Raw genomic sequence first — 23,416 nt, 5'->3', positions numbered from 1 at the left:
TCTCTGTAATTGCAGTCACTTCCTATTACAGCACTGCCAACTCCAACCTTCAAACAGTTCTCTGGAGCACAATTTAATCAAGGAAATTAGCATATTAAGAAGTTTCTGGTTGAATACTGATAGAAAATGAAGTAAATGAGATATATACAGATGGAAACGGTTTAATCTTATAGATTAACTGCATTTTAAATCTGCTGTAGACACACAAATGTCTCCAAAACAAAGTTTTAAGTAAATGTATGTGGTTTTATGCACTAGAAAAAAGAAAAGACACCAACACTCAGGTCAACATACATTTATTTTTTGCATACATACAACATAAACTGCTTCATACATAAATGTGCAATCAGCTGTGCACATAAAATATGGAACGCTGGATATTTAACATGAACCGCAGCTTCATGTTTTCTCTTGAATACGTACAGAATATGTTCAACAACACAGACTCTTATTTACTATGGGGGTTATAGCCATAAAAAGGCGACACGATGACCTCACAAAAGGAGCGATTTGTTTCCTATAAAATTTGAACCTGGAACATGACAACAATGACACAAAGCACTGGCTAGTCACCTACTGTTAATGCAGATATAGTGTCTTATTATATTCATATGGTTAAACAGAGCGCAGAAGCATTATTGAGCTGGTATTTTCTTGGTTCATACCTTTATAATGCTCCATAAACCATGAAAATGCTTTTTTAAGATATTTCAGCCGGTTACATGACTTCCTGGAGATTTCAGAGAAACCACATTTGATTCATCTGCAACAGCCGACAGTTGTTATATTAAGGGGGGGATTACGCTCTCGCTGATCCTTTACATCATCGCACATATTGCTTATCATTGGCTGCTGACCTATAAAACTCACCGGCAGTCAAAGAGTAAAGTCGTACAGCGTCAAAGAAATACTGACAACACCACACGCACGCACACCTTCAGTGAGGCTCAGTAACAGTTACCCTCAACAGCAATGGGTCAAATATCACAGGTGAACCTGCGGAAGCTGCAACACTCAAATCACACTCCTGTGTGGAATGTGGGTCACGGAAGAACACAACAAATGGCCAGATGGGGATGTTCGCGTGGTGATGTGTTTTGGTGCGAGCTTACGGTGTCGCTGAGTCAATATTTGAGTCAATATTTGCAGTGCAAGTGACGAGTAAGCTTCCATCTGTGTCAGGCGATATAACGGAGGGGAAAAAGCCCCTTGTACTGTATTGTTAATATTTCACATACAGTGATGCCTGTTGTTGTCAGCCCCAAAACACAATTACAGCCATGAGTGAGTTAATACAGTGGCTGTTAGACTCAGAGAGCCTGTAAGGAAATACACAGTGTGTTCTTACATGAGAAGACTTCCTGGGGGGAGAACGCTCTCACACACACACTCACACACACACACACGCGCACGCACAGCCAAACACAAACACTGTCAAACACATAAACAGGACAATATGTACCTCAAACACAACACATTACTTCTCACCACAGTATCAACAATAGATTATTTAGAGTAAATGTTCCTGGAAATTAAAAGCATGACTTAAGCCTGTAAACAAAGTCAGAAAAAAATGTGCCCTCTTATTATTATTATTATTATTATGCACAGCATGTGTTCGAGGCCATGCCCACAGACTCAAATTACATCATACTTCCAGGAACAGAAGTCCACGCGCACAAGCACACACACATCCTCTGTATCTACAAGAGTATGAGTTTGGATAAATCAAAATGGAGGTGAAGGAAAAGAAGTTCCGTCTGCACATTTTCTTTTTGTCACTCGGCCACTGACAACAATACAACCAAGAGAGCACAAACAGCATCAGTGCGTATCAGTTACAGTGTGCAAAACCAATGATACGGTCATCACAAACACACACACGCACGCACCGTAAACGAGCAGTTTCCAAATTGAAAACGTAAATGTATACATAACTGCTATGTATGAGGTTGATATAGAGCGAGAAAATATATCCAGCGAAGCTTTAAGACCTTTAGACAGAATGATGAAGAAGAGAGCGCAAAAAGTCTGACTATCGAGTGGATGAGATGATATAACAGAGCATCAGTCCCGCGGCAGTGACCAGTTTGACTATGACACCGACTCATGCTGCTGCAGTTATAAAGTACATTCATGACGAAAGCAAAGCGCACACACGACGTTAAAAATGTGAACCTTTCAGTCATTACCGAAAAAGGACGATTTCCTCTTCGCGAAACCTGCAGTGCATAGCTTTCAGAGAAAACGACTCTGAGAATCTGACACGAGGGATACCGACCGCAGATCTTTAGTAAATGAAGAGAAGGTGACGTTAATTTAAAAGTGAAACCTCGCACGACGAATGCGGCCGCCAGTGAGGTGTGTCTCAATATTGCACCGGTGCTCGCACGAAAACGATTTGTCCGCAAAGATATACTTTTGTATAACTGTGTACTGTGGACACGTGTGCTGCTACAAATAAAAATAAATTCAAGAATAAATGCTAATAACAGGGAACAAGCAAATATATCTGTGGTAAACTTGGAACACAATGTTACTACACCAGATATAAATCACTTCCTGTGATTACGAAGGGGGGGGGAATGGTCTGTACTTCTTAAATATTGTCTCTATTATACACACAAACATATACACATTTGTCATAGATCTATACATATCTCCATGTGCCCTTTACACACTGAGGGTGAACCTATCTTTCTGTCGTCTCCCTGGGGAAGAAGCAGCTGTCACTGGGCGCCTCTGGGAGTTTTGGGTTACCAGTTGCAGTTCTCGCTGGGACGGGAGGAGGAGGGGTCGGGAATACCGACGTGGGTGCGGACAACCAGTCGGGCTCCGAGTCGAGCGCGGAGAGTGAAGGCTGAGTCTGAGTTTGGGGCACGAGGGAAGCGGAAGGGAAGATGGGGGTTTGACGTGACGTTTTGGTCGTGGATGGAAAATCATCATCGAAAGTGACCCACTGCTGCGTGAGTTTGCCTCCTCCTGGAGGAGGCTGGCAGCGGGATGGAATAGAGGAGGGCGGTGCCAGAGGCAAGGAAAGAGCAGGAGATGGGTCACGGGTGAAGGGGGGCAGAGAAGCAGGTGTGGGATTGCGAGTGGATGATGGTGTGAAAAGTGACATGGTCCTCTGGAGCTGGGAGGCTGGTGCAGGTGCAGCTGAAGCAGGGGTGGGGATGAGCGGCTGAAGGGACATGTGAAGGTTCGGCGTGAGGCCGGGACGCTGGGTGCTGAAGTCTGGGGTCAGCGAGCGGTGCTGCTGATGTTGCGGCGCCAGAGGTCCCGTGAAGGGATTGGTGCTGCTGGGTCGCGCGGGAAGCGGGTCAGTCGGGAAGGGGTTGGGGGAAGCGCGGAGCATCTCCTGTGAGCGACTGCGAGACGGTACTGGAGGAGGCGGGAGCAATGTGGAGGCAGACGGTGACGGGGTGGAGAGTGAGGAGGACGACAATGAGGAGTTGAGTGCCTGCTGGTCTGACAGGGCGAATGGCTGGAGGGAGAAGGATAAAGGGAGAGTGCTGGAAGTAAATAAAGGTGGAGGAACGGAGGGGGGAGCACGCAGAGAAGAACCTCTGGTCAGGGACTGGGTGGTGCGCCAGGAGGACGAGGAAGAGGAGAAGAAATCCGATGCAAGTGTGTCGAAGGGGTCAGGCTTCCATTGTGCTTCGCTTTGGATTCCATTCAGTCCATTGGTCTAAGGTGAAGAAAACAGAAAAACACCATTCAGCAGTCACAACAACTGCAGTGTAAAAACCAAAGCTAATTACTGGAATGTTTTACTAACTATAGTCCCGATCAGTTATTTTAAAATGCATGGTTTTTTTTTTACCTTAAAGCATAAAGATTCCCTGTGGAGCTTGAACAATTCAGTGCTTGGTACTTAAAACTAGAGTACGTCCATAAAAATCTATAGAAATGTGAATTATCCTATAAGTTGCAAATTGTAACTGCTACCCATCAGTTTATAGCCTTAGATGAGCTTTTTATATGTACTCTATATATATATATATATATATATATATATCGCTGCTTTGCAAAGGCCGCCGTGCCCAAACGGATAAACTGGCCCGAGAATGTGTTTTGGAGCAAAACCGTTTTAGGCGGACAAAGAAAAATGACACAAAGGGTAAATGGACATGCAGGTATAGCGAGAAACTAATTATAGCTACTTTCAGACATGCACTGAAGCTTAGACATTCTGTGCAGAGTATCCATAGGGGCCGTATGTGAGCGATTGAATAGATGTATCCAAGTGCCACCCTTTTCCCTCGGTCCTGCAGTGATTCTCCTGCTGAGAATAAAGAATGTCCACCAAACCAAATTCTCCACACAGGTGGACAAATGGCTTATGTGTGCAGCTGTTTGACCTACTGTTACATATTGGTGCTTCATGGCGTGCGTCCACTACACATTTGCATTATTTCCCTCTGCAGTGCATCACCCTCAAAGACCTGCTCTTCAAAACACTGACCCACAAAAACTCCACAGGGTGCCTTTAATCTAATTCCTATAAAACGAATACGGGCATGTGATCTGCTGGCTCCTTTATGTACAGTATCACAATCCACATACTAACTCTAACACAGATGAGTGAAGTTATACAAACAATAATAATAATAATAATAATAATTTAAAAAAAGAAACATTTTCTGAATCGTGAGGTCGTTGCATATGTGCCCTGATGCAGAGTGAGCAGATATGAAAGGACGAGTGAAGGGAAAAATGGCCAACGACAAACATCACATTTTCATTCGCTTCTTTTTTTCCCATTCAACTTATTTATGGTTTGAAATGTCGACCGAACAAAAACAACTGTGGGTGATGTAAAGGAACGAAAAATCAAATACAAAATGAGAGAAAGAAGACGTGGAGGAGGTTGCTGGGTGTAATGCATGATTATGTCCTAACAGAGGACGGCAGTGCTACGGACGGATGATGAGACAAAGAGGTGGTTTAATATAAAGTACCTGTCACCCTGAGGGCTTCTCCGGCTTGTGAGAGAGAGACAAATGTATCAGAAAGACAAAAGCAGGGAAAATGACAGACAACTACAGTAAGCTCATCTGATGATGAAGCAGAAAAGAAGCTCTTAGAGAAGCTCCACGTACGATTATTATCAGAATTCAGCATGAAATATACAGTCATCTGTCATGCAGGACTTGTCTACAAGCATAAGAACAAGGTAAATGTCTGTCCTTGGTCAATTTGCTTAAATTTGTCATTTAAAGACTAAGTTGGCACCAACCTGTGCAGCTGGGGCCGTCTCTGCCTTGGCAGCATCGGGTGGCAGGGCGTGAGAGGAGCGGGAACGTGGTGGGGGTTTAGGAGAAGATAGACCCTGCGGAGTTCCAGCAACGGTGGCAGCAGGAGCTGCAGCAGCAGCAGGAGCAGGAGGAGAGGGAGCTGCAGCAGGAGGAGGCCCTGCTTTAGGAGCCGCAGCTTGCTGTGGCAGGAGAGGAGCTGGGAGTGTGGGCTGCATCGGTGGTGGGAGTTGGGACGAAGCCGGTGGGGGCATTTGTGATGGAACCTGGGGTCTCACTGCAGGAGGTGGTCCTAAGAGCGGAGGACCTGGGGAGAACCAGAGCAGGATTAAAGGTTTTATTTACTGTATCGCATTGATAATATTACAGTGTTGATGATCAAGTTTGCTACCCAAAGGCAGGTCAGTTGGTTTCTCCGGGGCACCAGGCACAGGCCGCGGGGCTCCAGGGTGAGTGTCTGGGATGGGCCGAGGGGCCCCTGGGTGCGTTTCTGGTATAGGTCTGGGTGCTCCGGGGTGAGAGGGAGGCGTCGGGCGAGACTGTGGCGGCATACTGATCACCCCTGCTCGAGGAGGGATATTCTAGAAGACAAAAAAGGGAATATAATATGAAATAATAAGAAATCTTCAAAAGTATAGTCACATTCCATTTCTATTATATCCACATTACTCTGTTTTTGTAGAAAATGAATAAAGTTGCAGGTGCAGACACACCTGCCACTCACGCTTCCCTAGCCTCTGAGAGACTCTCCGTTTTAATTAGAAAACACAGAGGCTGCATTTCAGTCTTGATTCCTGACTGGTTTCCATCAACCAGTGGAGAATCAAAAGCTCCACTGACACTTACTTCTGATTTAACTTTCACTGACGTAATCGATGAGAACGACAGATAAGCAACAGCCACATCGGTCAGTGTAAATGAGGGAACATGACTCAGCAAAACACTGCTGAAGTGACAGGGCTGTGGCCAGGTTTGCTGTCAGGGATTTATTGGTTTAAACAGAGGAGCCTGCCCTCTGGTGGTGAAGTACAGTTGTCCTCAGAACTCTCTATCTCACCTCTGTGTTCAAGTGTCTGCAGGACCAAATTATAAAGACAGAAAAAGAAAAGTATACGGTATCGATACGCAGCGTTGCCATCGTCTGAATACATCCTCAGATTTTGTGATCTCACCGGTCTGGGAGCACCTCCGGGAGGTCCAGGAGATCCTGCAGCTGCTGAGCCTCGACCTGCAAAATGTTAAAACAGACACACCGATAACAAAATGAGTCTAATATTAATCACGCAACAGCAGGAGTGACTGATACTGCACCAAAATCACAAATGAATCCACTGCAGACCCATTCTGTGGTCTATAACAGACCAAAATCTCTGTGCCTGACTTTATTATTAATGACAACGATGACTCAGTCATTCCTGACTTGCAGGAGTCCTTGTGGGGAGGCAGGGTTTGTTCTTTGCACCACCTGCTTACGACAAAGCTCTTACACACATACACACACCTCTTCTTTGACTATTCTCTCACTGAGCTCCTCTCAGAGCCTGTGATCGTGTTCCCACGCCACTTGTGTGTCTCCTTCTGTGTGATACGTCACCTTAGAGCTTCTGTTCACACACACACACACACACACACACCCTCGCTGTGACAAAAGGATTTAGCTCGACCACACACAGACAACAAACTGTGCAAATAGGCTAGGTGAAGACAGGCCAAAGTCACAGAGTGAGTAAAAACACGTTACACGAGATCATCCTAGACAGAGAATGATAATCCTTCCCCGATCTCACTCACACAAGTAAACACCAAACAAAGACCAGATTTAAAAGAACAAATACAATTCTAGATCACTGACTGATTGAGTAAAAATCCCTTAACTCGAGTCTTACAGCGTCATGGGGGTTCGGGGGACTCACCTGCAGCAGCGTCTGGCCGAGAGAGAGCAGGGCTTTTTGGTCCTTTGCAGCACAAAGGAAACCAAACCACATTACTGTTATAAACAAATTAAAATACCCATCACAGAAGGCAGATGTTCCCCATGACGACACGTAACAAGAAGCACTAAGATTAGCATGTGGTGGTAATAATGCAGCAGAGCAATGAAGCCTGAGATGATGACATTTGAATATTTATTTCCCCCGAGATCGATTTAAATGAAGACCACTCAAACCCAGTTTGAGTTTCTTTAACTCGTGCTATGTTTCTTCTTTATCCCCAATTCTTATGTTATGAAAAATAATAATAAAAAAACATCTCGATAGGGAAAAACAGACTTTTATTTTCTGCCTCACTCCCAGGATAATAAAGCTAAACACAATTTTGCAACAGCCTACCAAGCACATGTCTGTCACACATACACAAACACACACATGACTAAGGTGGCCCACGTTGGTGCACAATGGGTCACCGGTGAACCATCAATAATAAAACAGCGTCAATAACACCGATCTCTTTGGTGTAAGACTACAGGGATCAGGTGACATTTCAAAGACACAACCACCAGTTACCTTCGCTGCCTCTCCTACCGAGCTGTGGGCTGCGACATTCACCACAGTCTTGAAGTCAAAGATGGGCAAACAGTATTTTCAAAATAAAGTAGTGCAAGGTACATGACAAAAAAAAAAAGAATCAAAAGTAAATAAATAAATAAAAGCCACATTTAATAAATTCTAATTATCTAGGAAAGCAAACAACACGTTTACAGCAGCACGCTCTCACACCACAGACGGGGCACAGTTGTAAATATCACTGCAGACGAGAGCCACCATAGTTTTATCCAACTCGCACCAGGCAAAAATCACACATCGTGGAAGCTTGACTTCACAAACTGGATTTGCAAACTCAATCTTTCAACGACAGATCATCGACAACACAAACTTCTAATTTAATACTCACTAAAATCACGCTCATGTATGGTAAGTTAATTAATACTTATTATTTTACACATGTTATCTTAACTAAAAGGCTGAAAAAATACAAAGACATTTTAATGAGAGCTTGTTGAATCAGCACTAAAGCCATGTGATTCTAAGTGAACGGGGATCTGATGGGAAACAGCAGCCACTACTTTGGATGCTTCAGCAATGTAAGCACATAGACAAACAGCTCCACTACAAGCACTTTACCTCCAGAGTCCTTTCTAACCGGAAGAGGACTCATGCCTCCTTCAGGAAGGATAACGTGGGATAAAGGTGAAAAATGTTAACAACGTGGAGAAATGAAATATGCCCTATATGTCAAACGAAGGATGCTATTTAGTTGCTCCGATTGTGTGATTCGCGTGGGATAATTTACCTGAAGGCGGTGGCGGACGTTGAGGGGGCGCAGGTCTGGCTGGCGGGGCATTGGGACGAGGGGGAGGCGGGCGTCTGGGCTCCAGTGGTAGAGATGTAGGGGCGCCAGGCTGGAAGTCAACAGGAGGCCCTGGAATTAAAAATAAAAACAAAGAAAATGTGTAAGAAGTTGAAAAGTGAACATTGAGTTGTTCAACCAAGGAGCAACTAGTCATTTATTTACACTCAGATTTCCTTGAACAAGCAGCCATTTGCTGACCAAGGAAAAGGCCACTGCACACATTTTAACACTTCAGTATAAAACAAGCATCAGAAGGACAGAACAGACACAACACAAGCCTCCTAGCACGAAACTCAGTCTAAAACACACGTTACACATTACCTGGAATTTCTTTCCTCAGCGCTGATGGACTTAAATCTGCTTCCACGTATTACAAACAGAGCAAAATTACAGTTTACGTTCAAGCAGGCTGCAACCTGAGCATAGAATTAGTCTGGACTTTCAGCCAGGTGATTCCACTTATGTGTCACGCCGCTTTCACCGTGTTCACCTTGTGATGGTCGGAGAGGTTGTGGTGCGCGACTGGGTCTGCTGGGAGCTGCTGGTTCTCCATGGGTCGGGGAGGGACAGGGGCTACTGCGGGGGGAGGGGAGAGGAGAGGATCCAGGGCCAAAGCCTGCTCCAGGCTGTAGGTGCTGGGGAAGAATCTCCTCCACTTCCTCGTCCACGTCGCCTGGTGCGGAATGGAAGAGGTCGGGAATAAACTGGCATTCAACAGCTATCATTTCAAAGTAAAGGGGGTCGGAATTACGTCAGTGCTCACCCTCCATGTCGTAATCATCATCGCCCATGTCTGTGTCCTCAGCAAGCAGAGTGGAGCTGGCTGAGGTGGGGATGCTCCCACAGATTCTTTCCACGCTCATCTCCTCCTCCAGACTCTTGATCCAGCCTGGACTCTTCAGACGGACGTCGATCATCTTACCAAGGACCTAGAGATGATGTGTTTGAGATACAGTCACACGATGAGTTTAAAGTTTAGAGACAGAAACATATTTCACATGCTACGATTAAGGAGCGATGACTTACAGTGGACGCACTGAGAGACAGTGCAGCAAGAGCAGAGTAACCTTCAAGGAAGGTCACCCACATTTTCTCCTCAACAAACCTGCACAAAGGAGGACACATTAAATATGGTCTAAGTGTCTGATGGTGACATAAGTCCGTCTGTGTTGTTACAGCAGGATTACCTGATGAGAATCACCTCCCCAAAATGTGAAAATTTGTCCAGCAGCTCATCTATGAGTGCGTCGTCAAAGTAGTCCTCGGGGCCGGAGGTGCAGAGCGAGACCAGGATGGTTCCGTCTGGGGGCCCCTGGAGGGCGATGACATCTTTGTAGACCTGGTGCCGAGCCTCGGGGTCGACCTCCAGAATGTCCACGTCAATGACTGCCACCACAGGCCTGAAGTCAAAGGGTCAGAGTCAAAATTATGACTTGGTTTGAGTTGTCACGGATTGCAGAGAACTTTACTTGCACAGGTGAACAATATCGATTTTAGTTACCTGTGGTCTGAGGTTTTAAGCTCGGCCCTGCCATAGTATTTCAGAGTGCCTGGGCTCCAAGGATGTTCTGCATCATCCTCAGATGTAGAAGCTGCACCGACTACATTCATCTCCTCAGCTGCAGAACAAACATGAAGGCAAATAGATATTATTAGTTTTTATTTTTGGTTAGCAAAATAAATTGGTTAGCAAAATAATTTGGTTAGCAGCTTTGTGTCACACCTGTTTTGTCAAAGTTCCACTTTCTCCTCTTCCAGAGGATGCGGTCGGTCCAGGCGGGTGTGCGGCACTTCTCGCTGGTGTCGTAATCTTCAGAGAAAAGGTCATACTTGTAAGTGGGAGCAAAATCCAACTTTCCCTCGATAAAACCCCGGAAGACCTGCGGAAGAAAAGAAGAGAGAAGTTTCTCATCAACCAATATGCTTTCTGGTCACAGAAAGCGAAACCTCTTCGGTGTCAACTACGGCTATAAATGTACAAATATTCTGTGGGTCGTACCGCTCCAGCGCTCTTCTGATCAAACAACTGGTCTCCGGCCGTCAAGGCGTCCCAGTTCTGCTGTTTGATGAGTTCCTTGACTTCCTCGTTGGGCAGGTTGATACGATAGTTGAAGTCTCCACACCAGAACACGTAATCGTGCGAGTAGAGCAGGCGACCCTGTGGGAGAAGACAGACTCGGTTATGCATGAATGATATAGTAAGTACAGATCAAGAATAAATAAACAAAACTACAGATAAAGAATAGTTAGTGTATGTGGAAGTGTTGGAGGTATTGTTGAATCGTTTGTGAGCCTTGTTGTCCTTGATTTCACACTCTTGTCATGTCTCACTGATGGCAGACGTGTGAACAGACTGTGTTGTGGGTGTGTGTGTGTGTTGTGCGTGCTCTCCTGATGACTCCAAGTGTCCAAAAAGGGGTGTGTTATTACTCGCTGTGCTTACTCAATTTAAACACAGTACATGCTAATCTGATCAGATCTGATGCCCTCAAGTCACCGGCCAAATTTGAAACCTGTCAAGTGAACCGTTTGACAGATATCACTGACCTGACTTCACCCCGTCTGCACGCCTGCTCATCCAAATAGCACCAGAAAGCCTCATCCATAAATGCCAAATCCTACAAGCCAGTACTTGACAGCCTCTTTCACTGTGCTTTGCTGCGTGCAATTATTAGCTGAGGTGGTCAATCACGCAGTTCCGATGTGCCCAAACAGCTCATCATCTCTGCCCACAGTTCGGTCCAAAGCTATCCTCTATTATTAGTGGAAAAGTAGAATAATTCTATGTTTTTACCTCCTTCAGACCGTACATGAGGCAGGCTTGACGGACGAGCTTACCATGGGGAAGCTGAGTCTGCGCGAAATCTCATTATAGTCGTCGTTGCGCTCCTTGACCTGTGATTGGCCGGCAGCGAAGTGGGAGCAGACGAAGCAGATGCTGGTGGTGTGGAAGAGGAGGCGGATGGCCACGCCTCCTTTGTTGCCCGTGGCCCCACCCATTCCGGTTTTGACAGTGTCGACGGCGACGTCCCTGGAACGCGAAGCACATGACGCAGGTTAGCGCACCTGCGATTAAAGTTGATTACATCCGCGCGTGAAGAGTGCCGAGTTCATACCTGATGAAGGGCGCATGCTGCGGGCGGATGAACACAAACAAACATACTCCCACCAGCTGCTCCGAAGCAAGCAGCACATACTTGTGGTCCCGCGAGATGTTTTTTTGGAGCTCAGCTGCCCACAGTTTCTGGTTAGTAGTGCTGCAATAAGAAGAGAAAGACGGCTTATAAAGAAGGAAATAAATGAGGTCACATTATAGCAATAATCAGATTTCTATTTCAGGCCTTTAGGTCCGGTTAAGTGAAAAGTTGGTAAGGATTAGAGTCCATGGGTGGAGTATCTTTACTAATATAGCATTAACTTGTGTGGGTTTTTTTCAGGTTAGGATGTTGCACACATACCTGGCACTGACAATGTTGCCAGCGTTCAGTTCAACCATTTCCTCGAAGCCAATGGCAAAGATGTCTATAGGATTGGCTTTGCTGTCTGTAAGGAAATACACACACACAAGAGTGACGGGTAAAATATAACGAAGCTGTATTAAGATAAGAACTTAACTCATTACGGCATCGATAATGAACAAGACATTAGACAAAAGTATTAAAAAAAACATTTTCCTTTCAAGTTTTTTTCATAACTAAGTCAAGTTTTCAGATTTCAGACAAAACAAGACATAACGACTCCTCGATTAATTGTTCGTTGCAGCCCGAGATGACATTCACCATCACGTAAAGCAATGCCAACATACCCTGGAACTCAACGTAGTCCGCCTTCTTTGGAGCGTCCAGCAGCCAGTCGTTGAGCGTCTGGTTGCGGAAAGCGATGCTGCGAAACTGTTTGCCTCCATTGACGTTCCAGGTGCCGACGCACACTCGGATCTGCTTGGGCCTGGTGTATTTTTGGTAGTTCTGACACATTCCCAGCAGCACTCTCGGGGAGGCTGGAGATGGTGAGGAGAGTTTGATTTAGTGTGCGAAAGATTTTTGAGTGTTTGTGTGTCTGCGGGAAGGGTGGCACACTTACGGGGGAAATGAGGAAAAGGAAAATGCTCATCAAAATCAACAAAAAGTAAAGATACAACATCCAAATACAACAAAGGAAATCCACAACAATGTTCTAAAAAAAATGGGGCATGGAAGGCATTTCATCTGCATTTTACTGAAATGTAGACGAAATTCCAATAATTGACATTGGTAATTGGTATTCCACCGTTGCAGGAGCCAAATAAGACGCAACAGAGCGTAAAAACCACTACCAACAGGGAGGATATATGAATGAAACACAAAGAGGAGCAAACACAGATGATAAAACCAGTATGTGAGGACGAGATCCGTCCACTGGAGGCCAGTCTGTCCGTTACCTGATTGTAAGACGGGCTCAGTTACTATGATTGTGCGCGTGAGCAGGTGGGAGAGAAGGAAGAGAAGGGCGGGGTTAAACCACTGCTTTGACAGATAATGCGAGCAGAGCATTTGTCAGCATTAATCTAACCGCGACAGAGAGCTGACACAGAGAGATTACACTTCCTACTACCGCACAGACAAACCCGACTATTGTGCAGAGGCGCTTCTGGCTGACAGAGTTACAGATACAGGCCAGAACTGGTCAGGGTTAGTCAAACTATTTCACCCCTGAGGGAGCAAAGGGGGAATTTAGTTTGAAAGGTACAAATACAAAATATAAAAGTTATGGAGCTGTTGCAATTTTAATAAATTACGTCCCGCCAAGTTGTGATCTTTTTAAATTAATTTAAAAGGACCAGTGTGTAACATTTAGAGGGGTTCATTAGCAGGGATTTGCAGAAGTATATGTTTGCTTTGGATTAAAAATAAATGCTTTTGACAGCTTGAGAATAAGTCTGCCAGCAGTAGAGAAATTTTACAATATACAGGATATGAAGTACATCCTTTCTGGCACATGAAGGCCACCGTAGTTCCATTACTGCTAACATTAATGATAAAAGGAGGAGTAAACAAAGGAGACTTCCAGTTTGTTAAAACTAGGGCTGAACAAATTTTGAATAAATATCTTATTGCGATTATTTCGACAGGAATTGCGATTGTGATATGATTTTCATTTGAAAAACATACTTAAAATGATTACCGTGTGATATCTTTGCAGATCTGTGAATAAGATGTGTATAGATCCGGACAAAAATTCATCTAAAATTGACACATTTTGGCTTCAACACATATTGTGCCTCGTGTGATTTGAAAATTGCAGTACGCCATATTGCGATAACATTTCAATTAATTGTTCAGCCCTAGTTAAAATCTGCAGTTTACTAATTCTTACACACTGGACTTTTAAAAAGCTGCGTCATGAGTTACCATAAAGACTTGAGGTGGTGAGCAAGGCCCGCGCTTTGTCCGCCAAATCGCTGTTGAGTGTGGAGCCCAGCCTCAGGATGTCTATGGCCTCTTGCTTTGAACTGTCAAAGAAGTTGTTCTGGATGGTCCGGGTCACAGAACGAGCTCCGTCTTTCAGCTTCCCGGCCTAATGAAACAGGACACATGCACATAAATTACAAAAAAGTATACAAATATATACAATTAAGAATTTAAGGGAAAGGGAGACACCTCAGAGAGATTCATGCCATGTAAACCTGCTGTGAATGATTTAATAAATCATTTTTCATGATTGATGTGCAACATTTTAATTTTTCACTGCCAATATGTGAGACATTTGATAAGACTCCTCCTCGTTCAATCAATCAACACAGCAGATGTCAACAATTTGAAATGATACCACAGTGAGAAAATGATCAGTCAGGAACAAAAAGAGGTCCCGGGAAACCTTAAGGGGGATAAAATCATGTGGTGTCCATAGACACATGATAACAGAGGTCCCATCTACTGTATTCCATCCTCCATGATAATCATTAAACCCGCAGACACTGTCATCAATGATTCACCAAAACAACATTGACGGGCTTGTGAACTTACCGCACGGGAACAGAGGTCCAGAGGACAGCAGGAAGAGACAGCACACGAGAGTTAAGATACAAAAAGCACTCAGTTCTACTCACAGAGGTTCAAGTGCTCATGTGGAATTCTGTCACGGCACGCGCAATCATACTTTATTACTAAGTTCAACATATTTAAACCTCAATTGTTTAAGATAAAACTGGTCCCAGTTAGAAGGCAATGAGTTGTTGGGGTCAACTGAGTGCAATTTTGAGTTTCTCTCAGTCACAGCACATCATCCCATGAGAATTCAATATGATAGTATCACAGAATTTCTCTAAACTTGTAGCATGTCGTTAACTTTACGCTTTCTTGTTTCTAATCAGTTTACTTAAACTGATTAGCCGTCACAACTCCATTACAATCCAAATCCTACTTCAATCGTACGACAATACGCCCGCATGGCTCCGATTATAGCGCGCAGCTGTGTGTATTCAGTGTTTCCATATTGTGTACCTTGGCCTTGCCATCCAGGGCACCGGTGCCGGCGTAGATCTTGCTGACGGAATCTCCATTAGCCGACCACATGGTCCGAAAAACCTCCTGGAACCGAGCCACCAGCTGAGGCTTCTCCGTCAGGCTCATTTCCTCCAGCTGCTTTGGCAACATCTGGAGTCGTGAGGAGCAGAGAGGGTTCCAGTAAAAGCATCCTCACGTAAGATAATGGACTTTGACCAAAGCAATGCAAGGTTGCCATAGCAACATCAATCTTACCTCAAGGGCAAAGAAGGCTTGTACACTGTTGGTTCTATCCAGACAGTCCAGGCAGTTGGTCCTGATGGTCCCACCCTGAGTCCTTCAAAGACGTGTGAACAGATTGAGACAAAAACAACAAAACATGACATCATAAACATTTGTATTTAATTCTTACCTTGCGATGCCCGTCTCGCCGGTGTAGTAGAAGATCCCGCACTCTTCTAGGAACTTGTTAAGCATGGGTTTGAGGACACTGTGGAGCTTGTCCGCTTTGCCTCCCTTCACATTGTAATGGTAGTCAAAGTTCACCATTTTCACTGCAGCTGAGTGCTCCGATGCCTTTAGATGACTCTGGGAAAAAAAAAAAAATAGAGAAGAAGATTTTTTAAACTGACTTATTTAAATGACATAAAATACATAGCTTGAATTCTACGGAAATATTTTTCATGAGTGAACAGGCAGTTGTGGCTGTTGACATCTCATAAAAACAATCAAACATGCTTCCTTGTTAAAAGAAGAGATGCTAAAAACACACATTTTAAAAGCAATATTTGACACGAGGGACCACAGGTCGTTTCGCTTAAAGCGTACCAAAATTGTTGGTTTGTGTAATTGTACTAAAAGCATTGAAAAAGACGTATAACTAAAGGGAGCATCATATGTTGACGGACAGAGAACGGTTCCTCTCACCTGAAATGCTTTGCTGAGCATGTGCTCCCCTTCCTTACTCCCAAGCAGGTTGATGATCACCTGATTGCCATACAACTGCCGCAGAGCAGTGAAGTGTCTGGAAAATACACATCACAGGCATTTACCTTTCCTAATTTGGCACTTTGAAGTGAAGTCATCACGTGCGGTATTGGTATAAAACGAATATGCAAGCGTGTTTTTGTTTCGTGAAGCTGCACGTGCGGTGTGGAACAAAAAGATAAGGCAGTGCAAAGCCAAAAAAAACAACAAAACTAAAAATGATAATGGATATATATATAAATATATATATATATATATATATATATATATATATATATATATATATATATATATAGAAAGGCACAACATTAAACATGACAAAACTGAGATATGAACCCAAGGCTGTCTGTGTTTATATAATACATGCTTTCCATTTAAAGATACAAGGGCTGGGCGGTACGGTAAATGGATTTTCTCGATCACTACACGTTTGTTTTTTCGGAGAATTTGTTGTTAATGAAAACCGGTTTTGTATTTAACTTACACGGCTGATGCTTCCTGTTGGCACCCGTATGTATGTAAGATAAGATCCCTGAAAGTTGGGACATTGTTTTGAATGATTTCTTTGTCATTTGCAGAAAAAAAAGGATTATTTTATATTATTTTAAAGCCATATTGCCCAGCCCTATAAGAAATGTGAACTGAGCGATCTGAAAAAAGCTGGCAAAAACACGGCAAAAATACCGAGCTCAGTCCTGTAGCCTCCTCTCCTTTTATCTGGAAATCAAACAACCACTCGCTCTCACTGTCTTTACAGAACAGCATTGGCGAGACAAATAAAGAGTAGCAACAGAAAAGCAGGGAATTATCCAGCTGTGGCTAAGTGATGAGAGCAATTATCTATTCTCCAGAGGGCCTGGGTCTGGATCTTACGGCCTGTCCATTTGGTTTAATCGCCTTTAAAGCTGCACGACCAAACATCATCACAAACGGAAACAACGTGTTATCTCATGCTGTGTTCCTTTCCAGTGAAAACGCTCTGTCACAAAGACGTTGTGTTATAAAATAATTTGACTTCCAAAAGAGGCGCTCAAAAGGTGGAGGAGGGACTTTCACAAAGCAGCCGTCTCCGGTAATTGTAAAATACAGGTTGCTGAGGTCGAAAGCTAATCAAGAACTACTAATGTGTCCTTTCTGTTCCGTGCAGTAAACCTGTCTGTGGGGACAGACTTCAATTAACTTCATCTCCTTCAAGAGCCTGGAGAGATTCTCACTGCTGTATTTGCACAACAGCAGCGGCAGTGAGTGTGGAATTATAGTGTCCAGTGAGCATCAGAGGAGTGGTGCTCTTTTGGAGGCCAGATTAAGCAGCTGGAAACTGTTATATACACACACACACACACACACACTTTTGTGTACACATACAGAACATTTTAATTACCTTTCGAACGCTGGTGCGTTCGCCTCGAATCCCCTCGACAGTTTGACGCGATGAGAGCCAACCTGCAGGACAGAGACGAAACAAAGGAAAAGAAGAAGACACAAGTCACGACGTCCTCTTTTGGCAAATATGATAAAATGGAAAACCCACACACACACACACACATACAGACACACAGACATACAGACACATTTTGCAGATGGCCAGAAAACATCTTATCTCATCATCTGTCATTTCACTCCCAACACCTTTACAGAACGTGTCTGTGCCTCTATCTCACTCATTCCCTCTCATTTTGGAATCATCCTGATGCTGACTAAGGCATGAGAAACACCAGAGAGCATGACGACACAGGTTTACGACACACGTTTACTGGCTATTACCGTGAGACCAGCTCAATCCAAACTGCAGGTCCTAACTTGTTCTCACCTCATTGTAAAAAGAGCCTATTTTCTTCTTATGTTACTGTTCATTAAAAGTCGTTTTTTTAGGTCTGTGTCGTATTAGGCTTTGTTTTCACACAGGTCACATTCAAATACAACTAGGGAAAAGTTACAGGGAGCATCTGCATCAAAATATTTCCGCCTTTTTTGTGGTTGAGGTGAAATGTGCAATAAATAAACGAGTTAATATAACCCTAAACCCTTGCTACTGTCTTTGATACTTATAAAACCATAATCGCTGATCATGTCACCAGATTTAAAAAACAACAACAACTTCCTGCCACCTTCTGTTTCACTTCCTTCTACTGTCACAGTGGCATTCAGCCATTCATCATTACCACTGGCCTTTTTTTTTCTCAGGACATTGTTGAGTGCACGCTCATTGTGTCCATGTGTGGATTTTCTCCTTTTCCTTGAACTCTGGTCTCTGTTTCTGACTTTGTTTTGCACTGTGGGTGCTAATCGTATCCTTATCAGCATGGATCTCACTCCTGTGTGTTTGGCAGGGGGAGGCAAAGGCATTTTTGCTTCATGCTGCTGCCATTTTGTCACTCCTCACCATCTCTGCTGTCATGCAGGTCTGCGCTATGCATATTTAATAACTTCCTGACATGACATCGGAAAGGACTTGGGTTACAGCTGCAAGCTTTAGACCAAAACCCCCGATTGCTACACAGGTGCTTAATCAGTCATATCGTCATTTTTTTATGTATGCAAGGTTTGTCCTTGACAAAAGACACTAATGGCCGTCTTTTAATCACAATGTTAGAAGCTGAAATGGAATTGATTACAGTAGATGCTTGAATGCAGAAGCATTTGTGAATATCCTCTAGATTTCCAAAACGGCTATGAGAGAGACGTAAAAATCTGTTGTCAACCAGGACTCTAACAACTAACTGACTAAGAGGGAGCAAACCAACAACTTCACTGTTTTACATCTTCTTTTTTTATCTAATTTACAACTATGTGTCATGTAATCTAATTCTCAATTAGTCTTCTGTATCAAACCGGAACTATCTGGCTCAAGGAATGAATTGGAGAGTATGGGTAAGAGAAAGTAAGCTTACAAGCCACAGCTGGTTGGGGGTCAAGGAGCTAAAACGGTGATTTTTAAGCAGGAGGACTACAGGTCAGTCTGAAAACAACCCCAAGCTAACTTCCCCGAGTTTTAACAAAACCCAAACACCATGCAGTGTGAAAAGGTGACTAATCTTGGTCTTTGGCTTATTTGTGAATGCCACAGCCTTTCCTTATTATGAGTTTAACACTTATCCAGCAGCTTGGGGAACATTTATAGTCTGAGTGGAAGCACGGTGGCCGGGGATGTTTTCAGACCAGGCTCTCACCTGACCAAAGAAGTCTGGGAGCTGAGGAAAACAGAAAAATGCCCTTTACCAACCTCTCACCAAATATCTATCATGAACCTCCCCCACATCTGATCTAATCCACCAGTCTGTGCAATGTCAGGACAGGGAGCATCAGTCATTTTGATGATAGTGTACATTCAGTGGTTGATCCTCCTTTAGAGCTCTAAATGTATATTTCTGTGCAGGTTTTGTGTACAGGATGTGGGCAAAATAAATCCTAATTAGGATTGCTTTAGTTTTCACCCCTGTTCTTTGGCATTGCACAGAACTATTCCCAACCGCAGCCTTGAAGCGCCAGCACCAGCAAAGAGCCAAAAAAGGGGGTTATACCAGGTGGGGGTTTTCATCCAGTCCATTAAGGTTCCGATTCTCATTCAGTTGCAACAAAACACCCTTAATGGACTTTTTCTGAGCACAGCATGGACAAAATGTGTTAAATATGGGATAAAGGAATATGACACAATAACAAGGAGACTTTACAACCCTTTACATTGTGTAAAAACGGTTTCATGTAGCTTCTTCTTTGATGGTGAGATCAAAGATGTTGATGTGGTACGGATTTTTTCTTTTTCTTTAAATACCTGGATTCCCGGCTGTTCCCAGAAAAGAGGAATTGACCCACGGATCTGTATGAAGGATGAGACTTTATCGTCCAGGAAAATAACCTGTGTCGAGACGAGAGGAACACATCGTCAGGTTTGTTTGCAAAGTGACAAAACACAGAGACATTAGTGACATATTTGCGTAAAAAACGCGCTTATGATAAATGCATCTCCAAATAATCACAAACGATTATGAAAACTAGACTACCACAAAAAAGCTGCAAATTGTGCTGCACTTGTGAACCCTCTGATGTTGATTTCCAATCCAGACCGTCTCTCTGGTAATTACGCTAATGGTATATAATTGTACTGAAGTAGTTCTAGTTACTTTGCACAACCTGCAGCTTCCTGTTTGTTTCCACAGACAGGAACTTTCCACAGGACAAATTGCTATCTGAGTCACTGAGTCATTTTCCTCTCAAAGAGCAGAAACACAAGCTTGCATTTTCGATTAATGCGTCTCTCTATGCAACACACTGACTCAGCTGATATACCGTTTTCACCATTTCACCAAACAACTGCAAGTCCAAGTCATCTTTCATCATGACTCACTTCACAAACAGAAAGAAGCCCATTCAAGCTCTATGAAATGTGATTCACCTGTTCAGTCTCCACAAAGTTGGCCACCTGTCCATCATCATTTGTCCCTCGGACATTGAATCGAGTGCCGGCTCGCTCGGAGCTGAGGCGGGAGAAAATGCAGGCCTTGGCCTGTCTGTGGCCGGCATAGATGGTCCTGATCTCCACACCGCCGCACATCAGCCTCAACAGCCAGTCGTCGCAGTTCACGCCGTAATGTTTCAAATGCAGGTGCAGAGATTGGTTCCTTTTTAATCATTGAGACAGATTTGAAAGTAAAAAGACAAAAAAAAACACATTCTGTGTTAACAGTTCATTTTCACACCTCACGCGCAGATTTGTGTCGCCATGTCACACATTCAGAAACCAATTCATGGTTCTCACCAAAAGAAGCGGTTATCCGTCGTATCTTCTAGGATCCTGCGATGTGCGTTAAGACTCAAATCCATGCTGACTCCAGTGGAAGACCAGGCAAAGTAGAAGTGTCCAGAGTTCAGGACCTTTCGCACCTCAGCGATCTTGTCCTCATCTCCTGGATCATTCTTCAGTGATATAAAATCCGTCTGTGTGACCCTGAATACCTCCGACTCCTGGACCTTCCCCACAGAACTACATCCTGTCACGACCACCAGACTGTGGAGCATGGAGTCACCTGCAGATTAAAAGTGGGTTACTACATGCATTTTTACACAAATAGGATTGAAGATAAGACTTTATTAGTCCCACAATGGGGAGTGTTTTTATATAAATAACTGCATTACAGAATCACAAAAAAATGCAGCAGTGGAAGGAAATTGGGCTTGTAACCAGAAGGCCACCAGTTCAAATTCAAATTAAATGCAGGTCAAATTCAAAATCACTAAATTGTTGTGTGTGCAAATAAAACTAATTCTAATTATCCAAAAACACAGGTCAGTCATATCTCCGCCATTGATAAGGCTGAGCTATAATCTTTGACACAGCTTTTTCCTTGTAGTGATAACAAGGGCCTCCAAGGTCACGCAGAGGACAACAGAAAGCAGCTTATAAATAAGCAGTGACAGTGTCACAAACCAGAGGGCTTTCCCCGTGAAACTTTATGAGAACCATGCACCGCTCAGGACAATTCTCCAACAACGAGCAACAAATAAAGAAGACGTTTGTGACGTTTCTTACCCAGGTTTAGGCGGAGGACTCCAAGGATTCCATAGGCGTCTACAATCTTGGTGTATGTATTTTTAATGGCTTCTTTCTCTGCGGCCGCTACAACACAAACAAAAAGCAATAAGCATCAATCAGTCATGACACAGAAACAGGTTTTTTAATATTGTGGCAGAACAATGCATGTCTTTGAAGATGGAGGGTAGTTCTTATTCATTTAGAGCATTCAATTATTATTCAAGGAGATGATGTATCTCTCTCCGCTCAACTTATAGCTGCTTTGTTTGAGTCAAGGGTTATAGGCTTATAACCATGCAACCAAGCAATATGCCCTTACACAGAACAGCAACAGCGCCCGATTCAAACATGAGACATTCTTCCTTGGTCCTAGTTTCCACTATGACACTGTAGGGGGGTGGGTCCAGCTTGTGGTAAATGCGATATCCCTTGCTGAAGGCCATTGTTGACTCAAGATGGAAAAAAAGCCTACGATCAGACCTGGAGACCAAAAAACAACGAAAGACATCAGATCAGCCATGAGAAAACCAAATCAGCCAATGCATGTGTGTGGTGTGCAAATTGGTAACAACTATGCAAATTGGCGGAAACAAAGAGGAATTGTAAACGAGCATCATTCTGTTTGCAGTTCATTCGACACTTGTGCATGCACTTCGGATTCACAATGAATCACGTATGTAATGTGGAAATATGTTGTGTTATTGGGCAATAAATTGCACGATGCGACTTGACTTTTAAAATTGTGAAATCTAATTCCCAGAATACTATCTAGACGGTCATTCATATCACAAAACACATCGCATTTTAAAGTGAGCAGCTGTGGCATTTATGATTGTGTATCATAACGTTAGTCAGGCCGGGAGGCTGAAATATCATCCATCCTGATACAGACAGTCACGACTTAACGTTCACAACCGCAGCAGACGCAGCTACTGCTAGCGGTTATACCCACCAGCTAACTTTAAGGCAGGGTTTGGTGTGATAAGAAGCCGACAACGAAAGAGATGAAGAGCCAAAGAGAAAGTAGCTTTCTGTTTGTTTAACGCTAGCTGGTAACGTTAGCCAAGTATCCTAGATTGATTACAGGGATTGCTATCATTCGCTAGCTTAAGATCTTTTCGTGGTGGCACCTACCTGCGCGACCGGAATGACAAACTCTGCTTTTCCTAATAAATGCAATTGACCGATTCGTACATGTATAATATATTAAATTGTATGTGTTTTTTAACAGCGCTATCTCACGGTCTTATGTTTTGTTTAATTACAGAGATAATGATGATGGATAAATCCTTACCGTCTCCCCCGCCGGTTTGTGACTCTACTGCTGTCACAACAAAATCCCTCCCAGTGTGTTGGCGAAATGGTACATTCCGACGCAAAGCACGCCTACCTGACGTTACCGTAATACACGCAGTCATCACAGCAACGGCTTTGCTACTACCGTAATATTCAGTAGGAGCCTGTCTACATCCGTTTTTCAAAATAAATTATTTTTAACACCAAATTTATAATTATATTGGACTGCTGCACCAATGAATTACACTAATATACAAAACACATCTAAGTGTATGAGCACTTAGCACTTTACCTACATGCAAAATAAATCTCGTTGTTTTTCTGCCGAACGGAACAAATAAAACAGATACTATTATTATGAAATCCGGAAGTGTATTTGGTGGCATTTACAGTAGCTTTATTGTTACGTAAACGTATAAATGTGTATAATTGTCTCACCGATTCCGTACCAATACAGTATATTGCTGGTAATAATTACCGAGAATTAATTATGTGACTTATGTTGCATATCTGTG

General features: G+C 43.5%; 1 protein-coding gene across 13 annotated transcripts; it reads right to left on the bottom strand.

The window, feature by feature from the left end:
- Window positions 1–280: 280 nt before the first annotated feature.
- Window positions 281–22,947, bottom strand: synj1 (synaptojanin 1). Of its 13 annotated transcripts, XM_044041595.1 has the most exons (34): window positions 22,900–22,947; window positions 21,925–22,085; window positions 21,603–21,689; window positions 20,832–21,099; window positions 20,469–20,694; window positions 19,848–19,931; window positions 19,597–19,674; window positions 17,457–17,518; window positions 16,016–16,112; window positions 15,501–15,676; window positions 15,344–15,425; window positions 15,086–15,238; window positions 13,994–14,159; window positions 13,024–13,047; window positions 12,412–12,603; window positions 12,065–12,149; window positions 11,723–11,863; window positions 11,445–11,637; window positions 10,606–10,764; window positions 10,330–10,486; window positions 10,108–10,225; window positions 9,794–10,006; window positions 9,633–9,711; window positions 9,370–9,535; window positions 9,097–9,279; window positions 8,928–8,963; window positions 8,547–8,675; window positions 8,378–8,416; window positions 7,169–7,210; window positions 6,428–6,483; window positions 5,647–5,836; window positions 5,240–5,562; window positions 4,962–4,985; window positions 3,517–3,688 (listed from the first exon to the last, which is right to left on the bottom strand). In XM_044041595.1, exons 2-33 carry the CDS (start codon window positions 22,046–22,048, stop codon window positions 4,965–4,967), a joined length of 4,149 nt encoding a protein of 1,382 aa, XP_043897530.1. In that variant the 5' UTR covers window positions 22,049–22,085; window positions 22,900–22,947; the 3' UTR covers window positions 3,517–3,688; window positions 4,962–4,964. The 13 variants fall into 13 exon arrangements, with proteins under 13 accessions (XP_043897517.1, XP_043897518.1, XP_043897522.1 ...); XM_044041582.1 differs by lacking the exon at window positions 4,962–4,985 and having other exon boundaries at window positions 281–3,688; XM_044041583.1 differs by lacking the exon at window positions 4,962–4,985 and having other exon boundaries at window positions 281–3,688; window positions 13,994–14,150.
- Between the last annotated feature and the right edge of the window lie 469 nt (window positions 22,948–23,416).

This window comes from Solea senegalensis, linkage group LG13 (assembly GCF_019176455.1).
Source record: "Solea senegalensis isolate Sse05_10M linkage group LG13, IFAPA_SoseM_1, whole genome shotgun sequence".
Taxonomy (NCBI): domain Eukaryota; kingdom Metazoa; phylum Chordata; class Actinopteri; order Pleuronectiformes; family Soleidae; genus Solea; species Solea senegalensis.
Note: the sequence above shows the minus strand (reverse complement) of the source record. Positions and strands in the feature narration are given on the sequence as shown.

What these genes read in the sequence shown, in the direction of transcription:
- synj1 (XM_044041582.1), bottom strand. Translation starts at nt 22,048, where the DNA reads ATGGCCTTCAGCAAGGGATATCGCATTTACCACAAGCTGGACCCACCC. An exon ending in GGGCGCTGTTGCTGTTCTGT is followed by an intron (nt 21,690 to 21,924) that starts GTAAGGGCATAT and finishes TTTGTGTTGTAG; the next exon opens with CGGCCGCAGAGAAAGAAGCC. An exon ending in GGGAACAGCCGGGAATCCAG is followed by an intron (nt 19,675 to 19,847) that starts GTATTTAAAGAA and finishes TGCTGTGCTCAG; the next exon opens with AAAAAGTCCATTAAGGGTGT.